Source organism: Ctenopharyngodon idella, chromosome 8 (genome assembly GCF_019924925.1).
Source record: "Ctenopharyngodon idella isolate HZGC_01 chromosome 8, HZGC01, whole genome shotgun sequence".
Lineage (NCBI taxonomy): Eukaryota > Metazoa > Chordata > Actinopteri > Cypriniformes > Xenocyprididae > Ctenopharyngodon > Ctenopharyngodon idella.
In genome coordinates, this window is record NC_067227.1 from 4300093 (window position 1) to 4322674 (window position 22582).

At 40.6% G+C, this 22582-nt stretch overlaps 1 protein-coding gene across 1 annotated transcript; it reads right to left on the reverse strand.

The window, feature by feature from the left end:
• Positions 1 to 18602: 18602 nt before the first annotated feature.
• Positions 18603 to 20842, reverse strand: LOC127517769 (taste receptor type 1 member 1). Its single transcript, XM_051903859.1, has 4 exons — positions 20534 to 20842; positions 19665 to 20411; positions 19202 to 19414; positions 18603 to 18761 (listed from the first exon to the last, which is right to left on the reverse strand). Exons 1-4 carry the CDS (start codon positions 20840 to 20842, stop codon positions 18603 to 18605), a joined length of 1428 nt encoding a protein of 475 aa, XP_051759819.1.
• Positions 20843 to 22582: the final 1740 nt, after the last annotated feature.

Below are 22582 nucleotides of genomic sequence, written 5' to 3' on the forward strand. Positions count from 1 at the left end.
CTCAAATTTTACTAATTTAGACGAATATACAATATACAAGAATAGCTCAGCACTTGTGATAACACATTGCACGGTTGTACTGACAAAGAGATAATTTGAGAAATGTCTTTTTTTTCCATATAATGAAAGTCATTTTCACCAAAAATGTTACAAATGTTGGTTACCAATGTTCTTCAGAATCTTTTTTTGTGTTCGCAGAAGAAAGTAAGTCATGTTCTTACAATGACATGAGGATGAATAAATCAGAAAGTCAAGTCAAGTCGCTTTTACTTCTATAACGCTTTATACAATACAGATTGTTTCAAAGCAGCTTTACAGGTATAAATAGAAAAATAATGATTCAGTGATGCAAACAGAGATCAACTCTGCTTTTGCTTTAAAGCAGCTCTAAAAAGAAAAAAAGTGTCATATTTCAGCTGAAATCAGTTCACTGTTGATTCAGTTTGGTTCAATAACTGTGTAAAGGCCATCAATATGAAATGAGTTCAATTCAGCTATAAAGCAGCCATGTAGAAAACGGTGATTTTTTCAGTGTGCTCAGCCGCCTCCAGCACACCTCCGTCAGCCTTGGGTAAATCTGGATTTCACACCATAGAATAATATCATTTGCAGCTGCAAAGATTCTTCTTTTATTGAAAACGTTATCTGGGTCGTTGACGAATAAGGTTTTTAAAAGTTTAAAAAAAAAACATAATGGAGATATAATTAATTTTGAAGTTTTATTAAGTGTTAACAATGAGATTGTGTGGTTTTCATAATCAATTAACACTGCTTTTGTCATTTTTTACAAGATGGACAAAATTTGTCACCAAAAATATCATTCAGTTTAACCAAAATTTCGGTTTTACAGAATGATACATTTGGTTATTCCGAATGATGTGATATTTAACTAGCTAGCTAACAAAAGGACAATCAAACATTTTATATTTAGTACAGGTTTTTAAAATATTACAATATTTTCCATGTTTTATAGCGGTTGTACCGAATGACCTGATGTTTCAGGACATGTGTATGAGCAAGTGAAAACATGAATTTTTCAAATAGTTAAAAGAGAGTTAGTTACTTTGCTTCACAACCATGTGGTCCTTTGCAGGTGTCTGAATGATGTCACATCCTGTCACATGATATTGACTACATGATCCAAAACGGTCCCTTTATATTAGGCTTGTTCGAGATGCATCGGCGCTGCGCAGACCGATCGGCATATGACATCAAAGTACTGCGAGAGCATTTGGAGAGCATAAGACTCCTTGTGCTTTTGAATCACTCTCGCGGTACTTTGATGTCATCGGTCTGTGCAGTGCCGATGCACCTTGAACAAGCCAAAAGGTTACTCTGAATGACATAAATGAAATTCACTTTTCCAGACATTCTTTCTTATAACAAAGCAATGACTTCTACACATAATTTTGATACCATTTTGCACTACGTTGATATATAAGGTAATAAAATCATGCCAAAATAAAAATATATATACATATTTATTACATTTTGAGATATTTTAATCACAAATGAAATGGCTGTATTGACCTTTGGACGGTTAAACCATATGACCTTTTGGCACTTCAAAATCTTTAAAATACCTTTATATGTAGCAAAATATAATTAAAACCTTCAATAAAAGAGATCTAGTTGTATTACCTTACATACTTTGGATGTCATATCTTTGTTTTTTATTATTATTAAGGCCTTTGGACAAAAAAAATGACCCGTCACATCATTGACCAATCTATATAGTAATTGTATGGCAGATTGCATAACATAGGAAGTGGCTTTGTTGAGTGGAAAACCATCTTCAAAAAATCAGAACCAATGTTTTGGTGACATTGACTTCTATTGTATAATTTCGTTCCATGGACGAAATTATAGTTTTGATTACAGGATTTTCATTTTTGGGGGAACTAGTTCTTTTGTGGATAAATACAATTCATGCAATATTTGGATGAGAGATAGCTAAGACAGAAAAACATTTGAGGATTTATGCTGCTGTGGCTTGTCATGGGAAAAAAAAAACTTTGTCACAAGTACAGCTGTATGCAGTGCATGCATCAATAATTTTGTAAAGGTTATTTAGCTGAAGTAAACGTGTTATGACAAATCTGTCAGAAATTGTCAAGTGTAACAGAGAGACTTTATAAAATATAGATGCATAATAAAAATAGCTAAGAGCCCAAATTGTTTTTAGACAGACAGAGTCACGATACGATGTAGGAAAGCACATGAAGATGAAGAATCAGGTTCAAACAGCCTTTAATAATATCCAAAGGTATCTCCAAGAAAAGGCAGGCAAGAAAACACAATGTAACATTAACGAGAGCTGACAACCTGTCACAAGTGAGGCTCCCGCACTTCCTCCCCCGCACCACCGGAGGGAGCCTTCACCGGAATATTGATAACCATCATTCAGACTACATTTCCCATAGGCCCTCATACCTGGGACTGATTGCACACACACCTGCACCACATCACACTCACACTATTTAAGCAGCATGCACACACACACACACTGCGAAGTCTTGATTTGCCCCGGTGATCATTTCTAAGCGTTTTCTGTGGATTGTTATACTGTTGCCGTTTGGACTGTTTACCTTTTGTGATTCTCTGCTGCCTTCCTTGATCCTTGCCTGCTTACTGGACTGTGTTTGTTTGCCGCCTGCCCTGATCTCTGCCTGCTTCCTGATACCGTTTGTCTGCCGCCTGCCTCGACCATTGCCTGTCCCCGTTCTCGTCTCTGCCTCTGCCCTTACCTGTGTGTATACTATTCTTAATAAAAGCTGCAAATGGATCCCCATTCTGTTGACCCATCATTACACAACCGAACACTGAAAACACAGGAACTTAAATACTAAGGCAAATAAGGTTAATTAACGATACACAGCTGAACTGAATAACTAATAACTGTTATCATATTTGTAACCATAGTAACTAAAGACTGGTGGGAATCTAAAACTAAGGAAAAGGGAAACTGGATAGAAACAAACTGAAAGTCCATGAAAATTAAACTTTAATTAGACAAAAATAATTTAATATATGTTACATTATGCCCCTTTCTGGAAGGCGCGACCTCGCGCCATAACAGAAAAGATGAGGGAGGGTGGGGGCTTTCGAGGCGGACAAGGAGGTGACGAAGGGATGGTGAAAACAGGAAGAATATACCAAGGCGGAGTGGATGGAGGAAGCAACCATGGAAGATATGATGGGATGAGTGGCCAGATGTTGCTGACCCAGAGGGTCCCGGGTCAACAGGATGATAGCCCACGGCAGAGTTGATGGTGGGGGGGGTAACCATTGGCAGGCAACATGACCGACAGAGAGGTAGAGTAACGTTGTGAGGCCACTGCATAGTGACAGTTGCGTTTCGAGGTGTCAGGTCCAGTAGTAGGTGCATTAAAGTGACAGGTTGTCGTTAGGATGGTGAATTTAACAATAAAAGATTGCCAGGTAGACATATATACTGGTGACAGGTCGAGTTGCAGGCACATACAGTATAACGTGTCCTGCCACGGAAAGATTTCACCCCAGCTCGGAAATTGCCAGCTGTGATGGTTATCTTCTCCTGTGTGATTGTGAGCATCAGTAGCCATGAGTCGCATTGAAATGATGTCATCTCCCACTCTTCGATTGATTGGCTAGAGGAGGAGCTGTCAATCTAGAACTAGTGGACCGATGGTGACACTTAAGCCCACGCTAATTTACATGAAACTTGTACTGCAACATTTGGAAAAGCAAGAGCAGAACATGGAAAGAAGAGCAAAGAGAAAAACAGCACAAGTGTACAAAAGAGTAAAATATGATCAGAAAATGTAAGAGCACAAAGTACAGAATAATAAAACCAAGGAAAACTACTTTAAGGAACACATAAACAAGTTTAAGATCTGTGCAAAGATTTTAAATTTCTGATTCATGCTTTTTATTTTTTTTAAATGCGCTTTTAATTTTTCGATTCACGCTTATTATATTTTGATCCGTGACCACGTTTGCTATTCTGATCATTTTGCATTATTTTTTTTAGTTTGTGCAATATATTTTTACATGTGTTTTTAAATTTTTGATTCACGCTTATTATTTTTTGATCCATGACCACAATACTTTAGGTGGGAATTTAATCCCATATTACGAGTTCTCTCGATCAGATTAGAAAAGGAATAAACCACCACCTCATTCAATCCGATGGAAATTTAATTCAGATCAAGATCAATCGACTCGATTAAGTTGTTAGATTACTAACGGATTATTTGGTTGCATGTAAACTTAGCCTCTGGGGTGCTTCAGCTCCGGGGCTATGGTTGCCGCTGTCCTCCCTTCCTTGGGCATTGGCTCTAACATCGCGGCAGGCAGAAGCTTCATGTCTGCAGGGGGCTCTGGCGAAGCATCCGTCGATAGAGGTGGTGACAGGCTGGGCTGTAGGTCTGTAGAAATGTAAGTTTATTTTCCCTGTTTCTATATCTTTTGATTGTGTAATTTAAATAAGATTTATCTTGATTCAATTGTTTTTATTTGTTCTTGTCTAGAAAAAAAAAAAAACATGTACTCTCTGCTCATCTGCTTTGTTCTACCTGCTTCAATTGATTAAAAAAGTGGTCAAATGGAATTGTACTACTGGACTCTGTTCTTACAGACACCCCTTCTGGAATCAAGCCAGACATTTCTTCATTAAGCCTAGCCTCCCTTACACAGATATAGATAAATAGACACATTACTGATGTAAGGCTGAAAGAAGAATCTCCTGGGATACAAACAATACAAACACATACAGGCATCCGTCTCCACTCCCCACTAAGTGAAGATGTGGGAAAGCTTCTTTCCCTTCTGTCCTTCCTTTGCATTTGTTCCATCTCCCCCACTTCCTTCCCTTTACCCATTCTTCCTATCACTCCATTCACACAGAATGATTGTATAAAAAATATAATGTTCTGTGTCAATGCAATTGAATTAACAGTCATGTTTGGTATTATTTGAAATGTGTGACTGGTACAATGGTCTCATGTCCAGAGAAATAGACCAAAAGGTAATACAAGTAAGAGTTTAGAGATACTTTGCCTACCACACAGAGTGTGCACTTTCCGAGGGTCTCCATCCACATTACCCCCTGTTCCTCAATGGGGTGCGAACTCCCCTGGTCTATGATCGTAGTGAATGCAAATTCCAATTGTTGTTTTCCAAGCCTCCATTTGTAGAATGTTTACCTTGGTCTGCGTACTTAAGGAAATGTTGCGAAAGGCTCAGGGCGATTCTGAAGCCAGACACTAAGCATTATATATCCTTCAGATATCAGGTAATGCATCTTTTACTCTTTATTTCTTAGCATTTGATGTATTGTAATGATTATCTTTAAATTTACCAGGAGTTTGATTGACAGGTGATCTGACCAATCATAATTCAGAATTTGCCATTTTTTCTGACAAACAAACCACACAGGAGAGTTAGTGGTTATGGCTAGAAGGGAATTTGAAAGCTTAGACTTTGTTTCATACCAAAAGTAACTCACTCTGTTTTGTCTGTCGGCACATCGTCAGTGTCCTCTTTGCTCCGCAATGTATTTTTCACTACATGAGAACATGATGTGTAGTGTGAGAGCAGAGCACCATGGTTTGATGGATGTAGCAACAATAATGGTGGGCGGGTCTTTGTGAAGGGTGAGTTGGCATGATACATTTTATTCTGATTTACTCTGAAATTATTATCTCTAGTAGATTATGTTAAATCTATGTTCAGCTAAATCTACGATCAGGTTAGTAACGGACTAAAATCTATTCTAGGCGGAGCACTGGAGCATGCCAAATGTCTCGGTTACAAAGGTAGCCCTCGTTCCCTGAAGAATAGGAATCTCGCTAGAGAGGCCAATCTGCTTCAAGTGTAAATAAAATGAGCCAATGCACATTGGCATGCAATCATATGCAGCAGATGCTCGCCTCAAAGCGCGGGTATTTAATGAGCAGCAGGTACGTTGCATGATGAGCCGAACAGGTTAGGCGGCAGCATCAGCAGGGTCCCGCAACTGACGTACGTCTCCGTTCACTCCTTCAGGGAATGAGGGTTACCTTTGTAACTGAGACGTTCCCATTTAGTCAGTCACGTTCAACGTATGTCGGACAGACCGACGAATAGGAATCCCTACCAAAGTGCCACAGGAGCTGCCCCCTTCCAGCGCTCTCTGCAAGCCTCCTGTACCCCCTTGCCTAAGGATGGTGGGACAGGGCTAACACAGAGAGTGTCAATCAGGAGTTATGTGGAGAAATACATATGGACTAACCCCATAGGGCTGTACTACATATGGAAGTACTGGGGTGACTCCAACCTGATGAGAGGTGGGTTCTCCCAGAGGGAAAGACACAGGCTTCGTTTAGGAGCAACCGTGGAATAACACATGGGATCCCTGTAGGATCACACATATGGAACCCAGTCTAAATCCGGTTCTCAAGGATACAACAGAGTATAGGCCTGGCGCCAGATGCTCCGCCACGTCTGGCTGCCAAAGGGTGATCGGAGGACTCAACAGGGTCTGCCTTGTAAGGACTCTCTGGAGCAATAAGCACATGTAAGCGCAGCAAGCTGACACTAAGCTCGGGCCTCTCCGTGCCTCTGACCGGTTGAGGTGAGAACACGGGAGGAGACCAGCTCAACATGAAGGCTACAGAATCTAGCGAACGTGTTAGGTGTCGCCCGGCCTGCAGCTCTACAAATATCTGTCAGAGAGGCGGGCAGGGCACGCCTTGTGCTTGGTAAGCCAAGGCGATGGCGTCCACTACCCAGTGGGCCATCCTCTGCTTGGAGACAGCCTTTTCCTTCTGCTGGCCTCTGTAACCGACAAAGAGCTGGTCTGAGGTCCTGAGACTCTGAGTTCTGTACAGTCACAAAGCGTGAACTGGACAGAGCAAAGCCAGGCCGGGGTCTCAGTACCATGTGGCTGTCGCCCGGCCCAAACTCTAGGCACGATTCATTGACCGAAAATGCCTGCAGGTCCCCTATCCTTTTGATGGAGGCCAATGCAACCAGCAGCAGACTTCATAGACAGAATATTTAAGTCTGCTGACTGCAAGGGCTCAAAGGGAGCATTTTGGAGTGCTCGAAGCACCAGAGCAAGGTCCCAAGAGGGTATAGAGGGGGGTCGAGGAGGATTTAACCGTTTCGCCCCCCTAAGGAACCTGACAACCAGGTTGTACTTACCAAAAGACTTACCATCGATGTGGTTGTGGTATGAGGATATTGCGGCAGCATAAACTTTGAGGGTGGAGGGAGACAGCCTACACTCCAACCCTTGCTGCAAGAAGGAAAGCACGACTCTGATCGAACATCTTCGGGGGTCTTCTCAGCGAGAAGAGTACCACTCGACGAACGGGTTCCACTTCAAGGCGTAAGCATGTCTCGTAAATGGTGCACATGCTGAAGTGATAGTGTTAAGTATCTTGGTGGGTAAGTCACCTGGAACTGCTGCGTCCCATCCAGGGGCCAGACATGGAGTTTCCAGAGGTCTGGACGCGGGTGCCAAAGGGTGCCCCGTCTCTGAGAAAGAAGGTCCTTCCTCAGAGGAATGCGCCAGGGAGGGGCTGTCGCGAGGAGTGTGAGTTCCGGGAACCAGGTCCGGTTGGGCCAATAGGGCGCAACTAGCAGGACCTGCTCCTCGTCTTCCTGACTTTGCACAAGGTCTGTGCAAGTAGGCTCACTGGAGGAAACGCATATTTGCGAAGGCCCCGGGGCCAGCTGTGTGCCAGTGCATCTGTACCAAGTGTTCCCTCAAACAGGGAGTAAAACAGCTGGCAGTGAGAGGTATCTGGCGAGGCAAACAGGTCTACCTGAGCCTCTCCAAATCAGCTGGACCACCTGGGGGTGGAGTCACCACTCTCCCGGCAGCGCAGCTTGTCGGCCACACGGTTGAGCACACCGGGGACATGAATGGCGTGAAGCGACCTCAGATGCTTCTGACTCCAAAAGAAGGACATGGCGGGCGAGTTGCGACATGCGACGGGAGCGTAGACCACCTTTATGGTTGATGTACGCAACGGTCGCAGTGTTGTCCATATGGACCAGCACATGCTTGCCCTGTAATGGCCCTTTCAGGCGGCTCAGGGCAAGGCGTACTGCTAGCAACTCGAGGCAGCTGACGTGCCGAGGCAGTTGACGTGCCAATGCAGTTGGGGGCCCGTCCGCAACCCTGATACTGCATGCCCGTTGTACGTGGCACCCCAGCCGGTGGCAGAGACATCTGTGAATACCACAGCATGCCGGGACACCTGTTCTAGGGCCACTCCTGCCTAAAGAAACAAGGGGTAAGACCATGGGCTGAAGGCTTGGGGACATTCCGGAGTGATTGCCACTTGTTACGTGCCGCATTGCCACGCCCATCTCGGGACTCGGCCATAAAGCCAGTGCTGAAGCGGTCTCATATGAAGGAAACCGAGCGGAGTTACTGCCGCTGCGGCTGCCATATGCCCCAGGAGCCTCTGAAAGAATTTCAGTGGGACCGCTGTCTTGCCTTTGAACGTATTCAAGCAGTTCAACACCGACTGAGCACATTCCTCTGTGAGGCGTGCTGTCTGTTTGACCGAATCCAACTCCATACCGAGAAAAGAAATCTTCTGCACAGGGGAGAGTTTGCTCTTTTCCCAGTTGACCTGAAGGCCCAACTGGCTGAGGTGACTGAGTACCAGCTCCCTGTGTTCGCACAACTGATCCCAAGACCGAGCTAGAATGAGCCAATCGTCGAGATAGTTGAGAATGCGAACACCCTGTTCTCTCATGGGAACAAGGGCTCCCTCCACGACTTTTGTGAAGATGCGGGGAGACAGGGCCAGCCCGAAGGGCAGGACCTTGTACTGAAATGCTCGGCCCTTGAACGCAAAGCGCAGGAACGGCTTATGCGTTTCTGCATGAGCATTTTGAATGGTAGCTTGTGGAGGCTCCAACTCAAAACTCGCAGGTCCAAGATTGGTCGTAACCCACCACTTTTCTTGGGTACAATGAAGTAGGCACTGTAGAACCCTGACCTCATATCAGCTGGAGGGACCAGCTCTATTGCGTCCTTTGACAGTAGGATTGCGATCTCCGCATGCAAAACATGGCCATCGACAGCTTTCACTGTAGTGAAGTGGACGCCCCTGAACTTGGGGGGACGCCGGGCGAAGTGAATGGTCCGAATGAGCCAGCGAAATGGACTGGGGAGCGCTAGCCAGGCTCGCAGAGACCGTACAAGCGGGACCAAGGGGACCGTAGGCATACCCACAGTGGGGCAGCGAGGTGGAACAAACAGATAACGTGCAGGAATACTGGCTTGCTTACGGCTCCATTCCCCTCTAACAGGAGAATACGAGAGCCTATTTCCTCTTCAGGTGAGTTCCACACTCTGTGAACCCTGAATCGAGTTCCTCAAGCATCCTTCGGCAGTCAGATGTGGCGGAGGCATCTGACGCCAGGCCCAGTACTCGTGTGCATTCCCGGCGGGTGAGCCCTTGTACCGAACTAGATGCACATATGATGGGATTCCCTGCCAGGTAATATCATTGTCCACAATATGGTTTCCTTGACAGTAAACGGTACGGTATGGAGGACTTCTCTTATGGAGAAAGAGCCTGTATGGAGGCTTACTTCAGGCGCTGGGTAGGTTACAACATTTGTGGAGCAGTTGCCAAAAGGGCACGCCGTGGCTTGCCAGCATCTCCAACACAGTTGTAACACAGTTCAGTGGTGTGTTCCATAGGGACCCCATTACGTTAGTATTGACGTAATGTTGAACATGACTGACTGAATGGTAGGGCTGCAATTAACGATTATTTTGATAATCGATTAATTGGGTGATTATTTTTAATTAATTGATTAGTCTGATAAAAACTTAGCCTTTTTTTTTTATTAGACGTTTGCTTATTATAACTATATAAAACCCTAAATCAGGGTATTTATGTATATAATTGTACTTTAAAAATTGCAAGAGACACATATTGAGTTTAACTATCTTTAATTTTGACATTTTAAACCTTAAATAAAACAAAAGTTTGCCCAGTTTTTGAACAGTAAAACTTCATTAAATATCCAAAATATAAATAAACAAAAGCAAAACAAGTACTGAGTTGTACTCATAAAATTCACATTATGAAATTAGGACATAAACATGCTGGCAATAAGATATTAGCATAAATAATAAACAAACAATGAATGTTACTGTAGCATGAGATAGAATGCTACTGTAGCATAAGATAGAATGCAGAAGAACAGGAAAACTGTCACTTTTCATAGTTGTTTATATGAACATGTTTCTTATTCACTTTTACAAAATTTACAATTGGAATGCAAAAATGTCAGCATGTCCACATGCTCTGGGTCATGGCTCATTTTTTGTAAGCTATGTAGCCTGCAGCAGAGAACAGACATTCAGATGGCGTTGAGGTGCTTGGAATACACAAGTAGGATTTTGCTAATTTGGCCAAGGTGGGGTATTTATCTTTATTATCTCTCCACCAATCCAAAGGATTTTCTTCCTTGGCTACGGGTCTCTCAACAAAGTAAGCCAGGACTTTATATGTTATTAGGTCCTCCTCAGCTTTCTCCTCTCTGCTCTCTTCCTTACTGCTGCCTCCAGACTCAAGGAGTGAATCAAGCAAAGATGTTGAAGGTTCAGCTTTTTTTCTCATGGCTGAGGTGGAGTTTGCACTTTAGCCTGCCAAGTTATCATTTGCTCAGGTGACAGAAACTTCAGTCTTCTGAACCTTGGGTCCAGAGCAAAGGAGAGAATCACAGAATTATCAACTTGTTCAAAGAGTTTTTTCCATTTGTTTTGAAGCTGCTGAATTGCTGTGGCTTGGAAGGACTTGACTGGAGTTGAATCAAAGGAAGCACCTTCAGTAGACTTCATCAGCCCCTTTCACAAGTGGAGGCAATGAGGAGACTGTTACATATTCCTGCCCGCTCATAAAAACAGTGGCACATTCAAAATGCTTAAGAGCATTTGAAAGCTCTTCAAGCAGACTCCACTGGTCTGGTTTCGAATTAAGGTAGCGTTTGATGGATGGGTCAGGTAGAGTAGCAGTTAAAGGCCACCTCTGCTCAATCAGTCTGTTAATCATATAGAATGTACTATTTCATCTGGTGCTTATGTCCTGTACAAGCTTGTGCTCAGGTGTGCCCAATTGTTTCTGTATTTCTTTGAGCAAACTGCAGGCTAGCTCACTTTTTTTGAAGTGCTCCACAAGACATCTTGCCGCTCCAACAGCTCTTTCAATGCCTGTGTTCTTTAAAGCAGCATTAATCAACCGCAAGATGTGGCCAGTGCAGGGTATACCGGTCCACCCATGTTTCTCCTCCAGTAATTTTGCAGCAGCCACAATGTTTGCACCATTATTGCGTACGGTGTCAGTATTTTTTTTCAAAAGGAATTTCAAATTTGACTGCTGCATCTTCCAGCCACTCTGCAATGTTTGTTGAGGTGTGTCTGTCTTCAAGTGGCATGGTGGTAAGGCAGATAGACACCATCTTCAAAATCTTCGAAATGCCAAGGTATGCTTCAGTGGCAACACTTGTCCATATATCAGCAGTTAAAGCCATTCTGCTCTTGGTGGTGTTTATAGCAGACTTAATTTTTTCAAATGCCTCCTGGTACTTCCTTTCAATTAATTTTGTGAAGTGGGTCCTTGAGGGAAGAATGTATCCTGGGTTGAGGATGCTAATAATTTTTTATTAGTCCTTCATCTTCCACCATTGACATTGGCCGCATTGTCAGTTACCAACATAAACAGGATGGCATCTGTTATAGCGGCTGCTTGTTGAGGTGTGCATGGAGGATTTCTCCTTTTAACAAATTCACTCATGCTGAGTTGTTTCTTTCTGGAAACAACAACAAAAATAAATAAAAACTGCATTTGAGTATGCAAGGTGAAGCAAATTGTGTAAATCAAATTTGAGTTGTTTTTAATAATTGCAGATGGCAAGTTGACAACCATGCTTAAAAAAATCTAAATAAAATATAATACATTGTTTTGACAATTTTTGTTCATAAAAATCACAGACATTGTTCAGTTCAGTAATGAAGATATAAGCATCTAAAATATATAATTTATTTAATTTTGTATAATAATTAAATGATATATGCATCAATGAAATATACAAACATTGAATACAATCATGTAAACATAGCAAAGCTGCAGTAAATCATGTTTGAAAACAGATAAGTTCACTTCTGTAGTAGACAAATGCTATAAAAAAAGAGAATGGAACAGAGAAACGCAGCAAGCTAACAGGCTTGAATAAAAAGAAAGGGAAAAAAATATGCATTGGTGCACAAATGCACCAAAAAGCATTCGCTGAAAACCACAACAGTGACAAAAAAATGTAATCTTTTACTACAGCTGTTATTCGCTGCTTTTAGATTAAGTGTTTGACGCAGTTCGCACCGTTTTAATTTAACCTATTCTGTGGTGGCGCCATTTAATCCATCACTATGTTGCAAGCGAGGTGATTGCGCAACTTGATGCTCGCGAATCGCATCAGAACAGATGTAGTGCGACTGTCCTTAAGTTAACAAACAGTTTACACAATAGCACTTCATTAAATTATACCATTTTCATATGATGAAGATATACGGTTTTTGCTTACCATACTAATGTTTCGCCTTCATCCGTGACACCAGTGTGTTTTCTTTTCATGTGCTCGTGCATCACTGTGGTACTTCCATGACACACAAGCTCAGCTTTGCATAACTTGCAGGTTACAGTCTTCTTTGTTGCATTTAATATAAAATGCTCCCAAGCCTTGGATGATGCACACTTTTTCCTGCTGCCAGTTGATCTGTACTCTCCGCCATATCGCGTGCGTTACCTTGCAGTCATGCTCCCCCATCACGTGATCAGCCCAACTAATCGATAACGGCATTCGTTGGCAAAGAATTTCATTATCGATTTTATCGATTAGTTGTTGCAGCCCTACTGAATGGGAATGTCCAGGTTACTAATGTAACCCTGTTCCCTGAAGGATGGAACAGAGACGTTACGTCCCTCTGCCAGAGCCCTGAACCACCACTGAATGGCCGGGATCTTGTCTCGCCTCCCCAGCAAAACATGAATGAAGTGAATAATGCCGGTCATATTTATACCTGTATAATCTCACTGGCCACTATCAAAGTAACATCTCCATTCCCTCCTTCAGTACGTTTCTAGACATTTCCTAGATATTTTTGCTCACCCCCCCAAAAGTTGCCATTTTAACATGCTATAAAAAAATAAATAAATAAAAAAAAAAAAAATAAAAAAAAATCGATCTAAAACTTCACATGCACACTCCGGGGACATTTTACATCTTGTTACTTACTTTACATCTTGTAAAAAGGGGCATAAAACATGCCCTTTAAAGCAAAACTGGGACATGCCAAATACATTAATAGGCAGTCAGTATGATGTCAAACATCCAAACATCACAAATCTCTGTATTACCTGGACACTAAGTTATGGGAGTTTTGAAAGTGTTCTTTATTACAAGTTAAAAGCAAGCATTTGTGTTTACATTACATTACACTTAAATGTCAATGCTAGCATGTAAACAAAAGTTTTATAATTATTTAAATTACTCTTTTCATTCTTAAAATTCAGGGAAGGATCTAAGCCACTAACAGAGTTTGAGTTCACATCCTATCCTTTATTTTGCAACTAGAAAGTAAGTTAATTTCCGTGAATGTGTGAGACTTCCAAATCCGATTATTCAGCTACTATAAGTAAATAATTAGAAGAAACAAAGTGCATTAAACAGTAAAACTTTGCGCTACAAATCAGTGTTTATGATTATGATAAAAGATTCAAATAATATGATAACAAATACATGTTTTTGTACATGTAAAATAACTGGAAGTGGATGAGACGGAAGCCTCGCACATTCAAGTTACAAATGGCAGCACTTTAAAAATAAGGTGGATACACAAAGACTAATGTCTAAGTCCTACTGATAGTTTGGGTGTAATTCTGAATAGATGTTTGAAAGTATGCTGGAGTGTTTTTTTGTGGTTGGAATATTATGACGTAAGATTTTGGTATGAAATAGCTAAAGAGAATTCCATTTATACTGGATATTTGAGCCAGTGCATTCAAAAGGATGATGTATTTGCTTTTGAAAGAGAGGTATGCTGTGAAATATCCAATCCAGGTCAGATAGTACAAAGTTAGACTGAAGGTTATTGATTTGGCCTCATTGTAATTTTTCGGCAGATCTCTTCCCATGTAGGAAAACAGGAGACACAGGAAACCAAGAAACCAACCTATGAACACAACTATGGTTAAAGTTATAGTATTCCCCCTTTCACAGACGAGCATAATTTGATCTGTATAAGTCCACCAGTCAGCCGTGACTTTGACAGGAGAGACAGTCATCCATATCACACAAGAAATTAAATGAATGACAGAAGTAAATGCAATGAAGAGCCACTGGCCATTGTGCTTTACCCAAAGGCTGTGCACCTTAGGGAACTGAGCAGCCATTTTAAAAACACAAACAATTTGAAAGGAACGGACAGTCAAACAGGAAATACAGACAGTGAAGAAAAATGCAAATATGGCATTTCGCAGGAGGCAAAGTGCAGATGTGGGTTCTCCAAAGAAAAAGAATGCACTTATACTAGACAAAATCAAACTAATCAACATCAGGAAACACATGCTACCACCAGCTGACCTCACCACTGGTGTGTTGTAATTGTAGGCGAAAATACAAAATACGGCAATGAGTAAAATAATTATACATATGGCAGAAACCAAGACAGCGATGGAGGGGATTTCTGTGAACTGAAGATAGACAACAGAACGTCTCTTACATGTCATGGTGTTTTCATCATACCATTCACTCTCTGCACATGGAAAACAGGTATAGGGGTCCCCTGAAAAACAGTAGAATAATATGAATGTTTATAATAGTGTTTTGCCAAAACCCATACGCTTGTGAAAAAGAAATACAGTATACGTCAGCATACTTTTCAAACGAATAATTATTACAGTAATAATATCCTTTAAAAGAATATACTTAGTTTTTTATTTACTTTAGTACTATTTTCACAAGGTGAAAATTTTCAAAACACTTACATGTACAAAAAAAAAAAAAAATGCAAACTCCTATTTTCTCCTAATCCTGAATCCTGATTGGTTTACGTCTGTGCAGTTGCACAGACAAATGGTGTTTCAGCCCGCCAGAAAGGGCGGGGTTGACTGCCTATAAAGTCACACTGAAACGCTGCTATTCAGATCTATTCAGAACTCCCCTGTGAGCTTCTCGATGACACAGACAGGTCTCGACCTGACCCTGCGATGTTCAAAGAGCTGCGCAGCGCCACGAACTTGGCCCTGTGTGCTGCCAAAGTTACTGCCTAATCCATCGGCTGTACTTTAAGACATGAGTGCTGGAGTGCCACTTATAGCTCAATCTCGCTAGGATTAAGGAGGGAAGGGCCGGATTACTCTCAATCTGTGCCTGTCTTCCAGCCCCTCTTCAGCTCAGGGCCCTGGAAACGATGTGTTTGTTGCCGGTTCTGGGTCCATCCCATCAGTCTGCGCACCCAAACCCCTTCTTGCTGTCATAGCAACCATAACAAATTTTTTATACTCTCACAAAAAGAGCCATTCTCCTCTCAATGCTGTAATAGGAGCTGTTCTGTAGTACGTTCTGCAGGCTGATGCAGCCTGTAGTACTTAAACCATTTGTCACTCGACTCCGGGCAGGGCAAGAGCTGGATTTTGGGGAAAATAGAACAAGGTTACTCGCTCCAATTCGCTCGCAGACCACCACGCTTCATGGGTGTGATTCACACTTCGGTCTTAGACAGCAGTTCTCATGTCCTTAGAGCCAAAGTTCAGGCTCTGCTGGAAAAAGGTGCTGTGAAGAGAGCAAGTCAGGTGTTTACAGCTGCTATGTCTTTGTCCCCAAGAAAGATGGCGGCCGCAGGCCTATTCTCGATCTGAGACATCTGAATCGTGCTCTCATGAGACGGCCGTTCAGAATGTTAACTATGAAGCGCAGCTTCGCCCTGGCTCTTTCCCCTCTGACAGATGGAAATCCACATACTCAACTATCTCGACAAATGGCCGAGTTGAGACAGGAGCTATGCGCCCACAGATCCCTGCTCCTTAACCATCTGGACTTTGACAAAATCTCACTGTTCCCCAGCCGACGAATTTTGTTCCTGGGAGCTGTCGTCGACTCAACTCAAGTGCAGGCTTGGCTCTCACAAGAGGGTGCCTTGAAAATCAGGAGCATGGCGGCCTCGTTCAGGGAAGGATCCCTTCTTCCCCTCAAGAGGTTTCGGAAGCTGCCGGGCCTCATGGCAGCGGCTTCCTTAGTTCTTCTGGGCCTTCTCCACATGCGACCACTACAGCTTTGTTTAAAAGGCCCTTATGCTTTCCCTCCGGTAGCCTTGCTCCCACAACTCATCGGTCAGATCAGAGAGGAGAAATGGTCAGTTCGTCTGGTGGCACCATGCTGGCAGAATCTGCCTTGGTTCCCAGAATTAGTCCAGGTGCTGTCAGCACCTATGGCCTATACCGCTGAGGAGAGACCTTCACAATTTGGCACCCTCAACTGGAGTTGTGGGACCTGCACAACCTGGTCGTTAAGTTTCTCAGAGGGACCAGAAGGATGAATCCTTCCTGCCGTTGCTCAGTCCCTTCATGGGACCGCTCCACAGTTCTTAGGGCACTCCGAGGCCCTCCCTTTGAGCCTCTCAAGATGGCCGACCTTCGGTCCCTCTCACTTAAGACTGCCCTCTTGTTGGCTCTAGCATCAGTCAAGCGAGTTGGGAGATCTACAGGCTCTAACTGTGGAACCTTCCTGTCTTGAGTTCGGCCCCAATGACAGTATTAGTATCAGACATACTGGCCTTCATTCATAAAAAGATGCTATTAAATTTTTTTTTTTAAATATACTGTCTTTAAGTTATTTTTCCAAATTAATGTAGAAACAACTGTGAAATTACGACAATATAAAAATATTAAAAACTCCAATGATGTCTTTATGAAATTGATTTTTTTCGCATTTTACAGAAACACACACACACACACACACACACACACACACAGTATTTCAGTTAGTCTTGAGTATTTCAATATTTCAGTTAGTCTTGGTCTGATGTCATCATTGTATTAGGTGTTCTGTTTCTCATGTTTTTGTTTCAAGATAACCTGAAATTGGGTTTTGGGTTTTGATTAAAAAGGAATAAATGTTAATAAATGTTAATAAATAAAATGTTTTCAAATAGATTCAGCTCTTTTATTTCCATTTGTTTGCAACCCCTGCGTGACAAGGCACATTTCAAATTAACCTGGTTGCTGAAGATGTTACAGTAATACACGCTACAATTGTATTTAAAGAATACACTTATAAAATGGATAGTTCCTGCCCTTGATTCTGATTGGTTGAGCCACATTCGAAGCAGTTGTAAAATTCCCAAAAACATACAGCTGACTGCATTACATAAGTATTGCTGCGTCTGTCTTAGCAACCACTCTTAACAACGTAAACATGTTTGTTCTCTATTGATTTTGTTCATTGAAGCTTACTGCATTATGTAGAAGAGTATTGTGAGAGAGATAGAGTGACCAAGTGTATCACCTGCATTCAAATTTAGCATTTTTCCTTCAGGTCAAGTCCTATGTTCATAATAAAAAATTTGTTGAATGTCCGCTGCAATCTTGTCCTTTTAACATTTAATGGGTTTTCCCGTGCCCTGCTGACACTGACAGCGCTAGTCAAAGCATTTGTCATTTGCGTCTTGATCCGTGTTCACAACAAGTTTTAATATAAAAGGTTTTGTGACTCACTCATAAAGACAATCTTTGTCGCCATCTAATGGCGTAATAAATGTAACTTCTGTTGCTGTTCACGGTCAGGAACTATTTTTTCCAGCGGAAGGAAGCCTTTTAATGATTTTACTTCATGAAAGTTGCATTGATACATATTTTTTTGGCTTTAATATTTGTATTGTGTGGGAACCGTTTTATAAAAGCAATAAGCCCCGTGAAGCCGTGGTTTACAGTGAATTTATAACAGCTAAGGGGGTTTTAGGCACTCCACTCTTAGCTGTTATAAATTCACTGTAAACCACGGCTTTTTTGGGGCTTATTGCTTTATTATATTACCTAACTTATGTAACTGGCTTACAGTAAAATCCATAATATTTGTAATATCCAGTGTGTTATTATGAAAAGGTGTGAAGAAGATATGGTAGAAGTTTTGTGCTAGAACAGAGTTTACTGCCAATACAGTGAATGTTCTCACTGTACCAGAGTGGAGTGGCAACAAGTTTCCCTCCTCAATAATTACTCCACTCTGCTCACATACTCTACATTGTACCAAAAAAATATTTTATTTCAGCTGAGCTGGGGAAGGTGGAGGGTTTCTGTTTCTCAAGACTTGCTTTCAGCAAACACAGAACCAAACTATTTATGTTAAGCACCAAGCTCAATGGCTGCAGCTTGTACCATGTAGTGAATGGTGCTAGCTAGCAGATTACATTAAGGACCTATTTTCTAGGACCTAGTTTTATGACAGAACTAGAAATTAAATGGATGTGGGAAAATTTGTCTTCACATCACATAAAAAAAAAACATATCTTAAGTAAAGTGTATTGTGGTGAGAGAATGGACAGAAGAAACTTAAATATCAAGGTGTGAATGACCACTTCCGTACTTACGAGAATGATCCACATAGCTGTTACGCGGGCATTTTTTACATGTAAAACAGCAACTATGAAAACTTTCAGGTTGCCTTGAAAATCCCTCCTTACACTCAGCAGAGCAGTTTGAGAAAGGAACCTTTAAGGAATAGGAAAAATGTGTTAATAAAGTCAGTTTTTCTTATTTGATTTTACACAAACAATTAACTCGACCATCTGAACAGTGAACACTACGTAATTTCCATAAACAGACTGCGAATTACAAAATGCTAATTACATAATTCCCTTAAACAAACACACATTTCTTAGATCTTGCTTTAAAACAGAAAAAAAGATATTTTGTCAGCTTTATGATAAATGAGCTTTTTCTATACTTGCATATGTAATTAATTTAGAACAATCTAATTGATGTCAGTATTTGCTGTATTTTATGCTACTGTAGCTGAAAAAAAATGCAGTACTACATCATGAAGATAAACTGGATTGTTTTTCTGAAGTAGGAGTCTGTTTTGATGGTTGAGTTAATTGAGAAAAACTGGAATCTATAAAGTTAAATGTTTAGATCAAATTAAGACTTACAGAACCATTGTTATGCCAGGGCAGGAGAGAGTTGTTGATGGTAAAAGTCACTTCTGGATATGTATCATACGTGCCCACCATCTCAAACTGTGGAGGGTTTACATCAGTTTGCCAGAGCACAACTGCATAACTGATGGTTGAATCATAATTATCATCATATTTCACCTGACGGCCATTGAGTGGAAAATCCAACTTCTTTATTTCTCCCAGAAGCTGTTGTGAAAAAAAAAAAAAAAAAAAAAGCCAATTTAATATTACTATAACTTTAGTAAAATGAATATTACCTTTGTTTTATTCTGTTTTATTCATTTATTAATTATATAATAATCCAATAATATAATATGCAATTTCATAAAAAATATTAACAATATTATTCATTATATAATTAATTAAAACATTGTTATTTAATAATGTAATTAAAATATTGATTCAACTTGTCATGGATTCAAATGAATTCACTCACCATGTATGGCTTAACCGCTGTGTTTTTGCGGCATTCATTCATGTCGCACCGCAGAACCTTATGTAAAGCATGAGCTATGGTATATATGGCAGCATAGATGGCAAAGGATAATGTGGGATTTTCATTTATAACCTCCTCTGGGGTCAACAATGTGCAGTAATCACAAACTTGATTACACATCTTACTCGTACTCTGGATGTCACTCTCTTCATTATGGTTAACATCAGTTGTTCTCCTGTCTTTATAGACGAATTCATTAAATCCAGGCTCTGACAACAATCTCTCTGTAATACCAATGACTGTGCCAATTTTCCCAATTCCTGGCTCTCTGGGAAGCTGTTGATCCATCGCCCATGACTGACTTGCAATCCATACTTTGTCTTGGATGTTGTTTGCTATGGCTGCTTTGATAATTTTGCTTGCATATTGTGGCAGAGCAAAAACAACAATGACATTGATCTTGAGCATATCAATCTTTTGAAGTGTTAGACTGTAGTTTGCGTTTAGGCTTAGACTCTCTTGATAGGCCAAACAAATGCCAGTATTGCTTATATACTCGTTAAACAGCTTTAGTCCGTCTGAACTGTAATCATCTTGGCTACCAAGAAAGGCAACCCAGTTCCATCCAAACCACTGTATGATGTGAATAATCATCTCTATTAGGTTTTTGTTGCAAGGAATTGTTCTTACAAAAGAGGGATACTTTAGTTTGTTGCTTAACACATAGCTAGAAGCTCCATAATTCACCTTTGAAACAGAAGAAAACAAAATATTATAAACAATGTATTAGCATTATACTGCATATATAGTAACTTGGTAGTCCTGAACAAAGGGTAGTACAAAACTGCATAAAAAGAACCATAATTTACCAATGGTATAAGGTCCATTGTGATCAGTGGTGCAATAGTAATAGTTGGTGTGCTTCCATATGGCCCTGTTAAAGCAATCACTTTAGGCTGATAGTTGTTGAGTTTTTCTTTAGGTTTTATTGATCCATTATTTGAGATAAAACTTAAGACTGAAGGGAAATTATTTGCATCAGAACAATGGTCAAAAATTTCATAGCCCAAAGAAACACTGGGCAGAAGAGTGGTGGAGTTGTTAATCTCCTCAACAGCAAACCTCATTACTTGCATCATCTGATAGCCAGATTTTGAGGAACGGTGCCTTGAAAACATCAGTGAGGAAGTTAATAGCATGTAATTTAATTTTCACTTTATAAAATTGACTTTAAGGAAATGCTGCTTTGATTTACAATATTGCATTTTGATAACTTGACTGATAAAAAGGTCCTTCCTTACCTGAAACATTCAGTGGTCTCTGGGGAGAACAGGGGTGTTGCTTGTTCAATTTCATGTAAAGCGAAAAGGCCACCCAATAAGTAATCTCCTTCCAAACTGAACTCATGTTTTGAGCAAGAAGCTTTGAAAAAAATAGTAAAGCACACAAGGAAAATGTAAATGCTACTGAGACACATTGTTTAAGATGGCCTGTTGGTCATGAAACAGGGATGTGCAGTGGCTAGTCATTTGTGAGTCAGGCTCATATAGACTTAATTTTCTTAAAACACATTTCAATTTGCTTAAACCACTATATTCAATGGTACAAATGCCCATTTCCATATCTAAACTCACAAAGCATATGTCAATCAGTTATTAAATAGAGCATTACACCACATTTCTAACATATTTTACAAACTGCAACCTTCTAAACTCTCAGCAGGGCTTTACTGTTGGATTAGAATCACTAAGGTTTCAAAGTTTAAAGGTGGTGAGCAAAAATTAAAATGGACTCTGGCATGTCTATACATGAGATTTTATGCAGCTTCTGTTGAGTTGAGTACTGTGGTGTTACACATCACATTTGAGTATAAAATATAGTTAATGCTCTCCATGGAGGCTGAAAACCAATGCTGAAATCATAGATTTTGAATGGCTAGGAACACTGTTGCTGTTCACATTTACTTTACATTTTTAAATTTGCTTAACCCAGTTCCTGCATACATTTAAATGTTTTTGCATATCTGACATTATTCTATATGTCACCCCACAGGTGTCACATTAAACCACCAGTGTCACTTCATAACACAAACTTCTAAGAAATCATATGAGAACTGTGTAGCAGTTCTACACTAGGTATAATGTGTCGATGAACACGCATGATTCAAAAGTAAACCAAGAGTCTTTTAAGAAAGGAGAAACCGCAGGAGTATCAACATAACTACACATTAACAAACAATACCGGAAAAGGAAACTGAGGAAACTAAGTGCTTAAATACACAAGGAGAATATGCAAGCTAAAACAGAACAGGTGTTAACTAACTAAGAACCAAGGTTACTAACTAGGGAACTAAGGCCAACAGGAACACAGAAAATAAACAAAACAGAGCATACTTGTGACACTAGGTGTGTGGAACAGTACAATTAATCCTGATGCACAACTGGTTTACTAGAACACTTGGCATTTATTACACAACCCTGTATATATGCAGTGTTGGGGGTAACGCATTACAAGTAACATGATTTACGTAATCAGATTACTTTTTTCAAGTAACTAATAAATTAACGCATAACTTTTAAATTTACAACAAAATATTTTACTTTTTACTTTTAATAGTTACATTTTCAAACAAGCAATTCAAGTTACTATGTTTTTCCATTTATTGAATGACACCTTTCTTGTCTCCATGTTGAGAGAAATTGGGAGTAAGTGTAGAGGTGTTGTGTGTGCTGTGTAAACTTGATGGTTATTGTAGTTTTAGACTAAATGTGAGCAGGCAGTTACTTATCTTACTTGCACAAAACCAACTCAACCATACAAAAAAGCAAAAATTACTTTAGTTAAACTTTTTTTTTTTTTTCGTTTTTATTGCCGAAGTTTTTTTGCTCGGGCAGCTGTGGCCTAAAGACCCCGATATA

What these genes read in the sequence shown, in the direction of transcription:
- LOC127517769 (XM_051903859.1), bottom strand. Translation starts at nt 20,842, where the DNA reads ATGTTTTCAAGGCACCGTTCCTCAAAATCTGGCTATCAGATGATGCAA. An exon ending in CAGCGGTTAAGCCATACATG is followed by an intron (nt 19,415 to 19,664) that starts GTGAGTGAATTC and finishes TTTTCACAACAG; the next exon opens with CTTCTGGGAGAAATAAAGAA. An exon ending in CCTGGCATAACAATGGTTCT is followed by an intron (nt 18,762 to 19,201) that starts GTAAGTCTTAAT and finishes TATTCCTTAAAG; the next exon opens with GTTCCTTTCTCAAACTGCTC.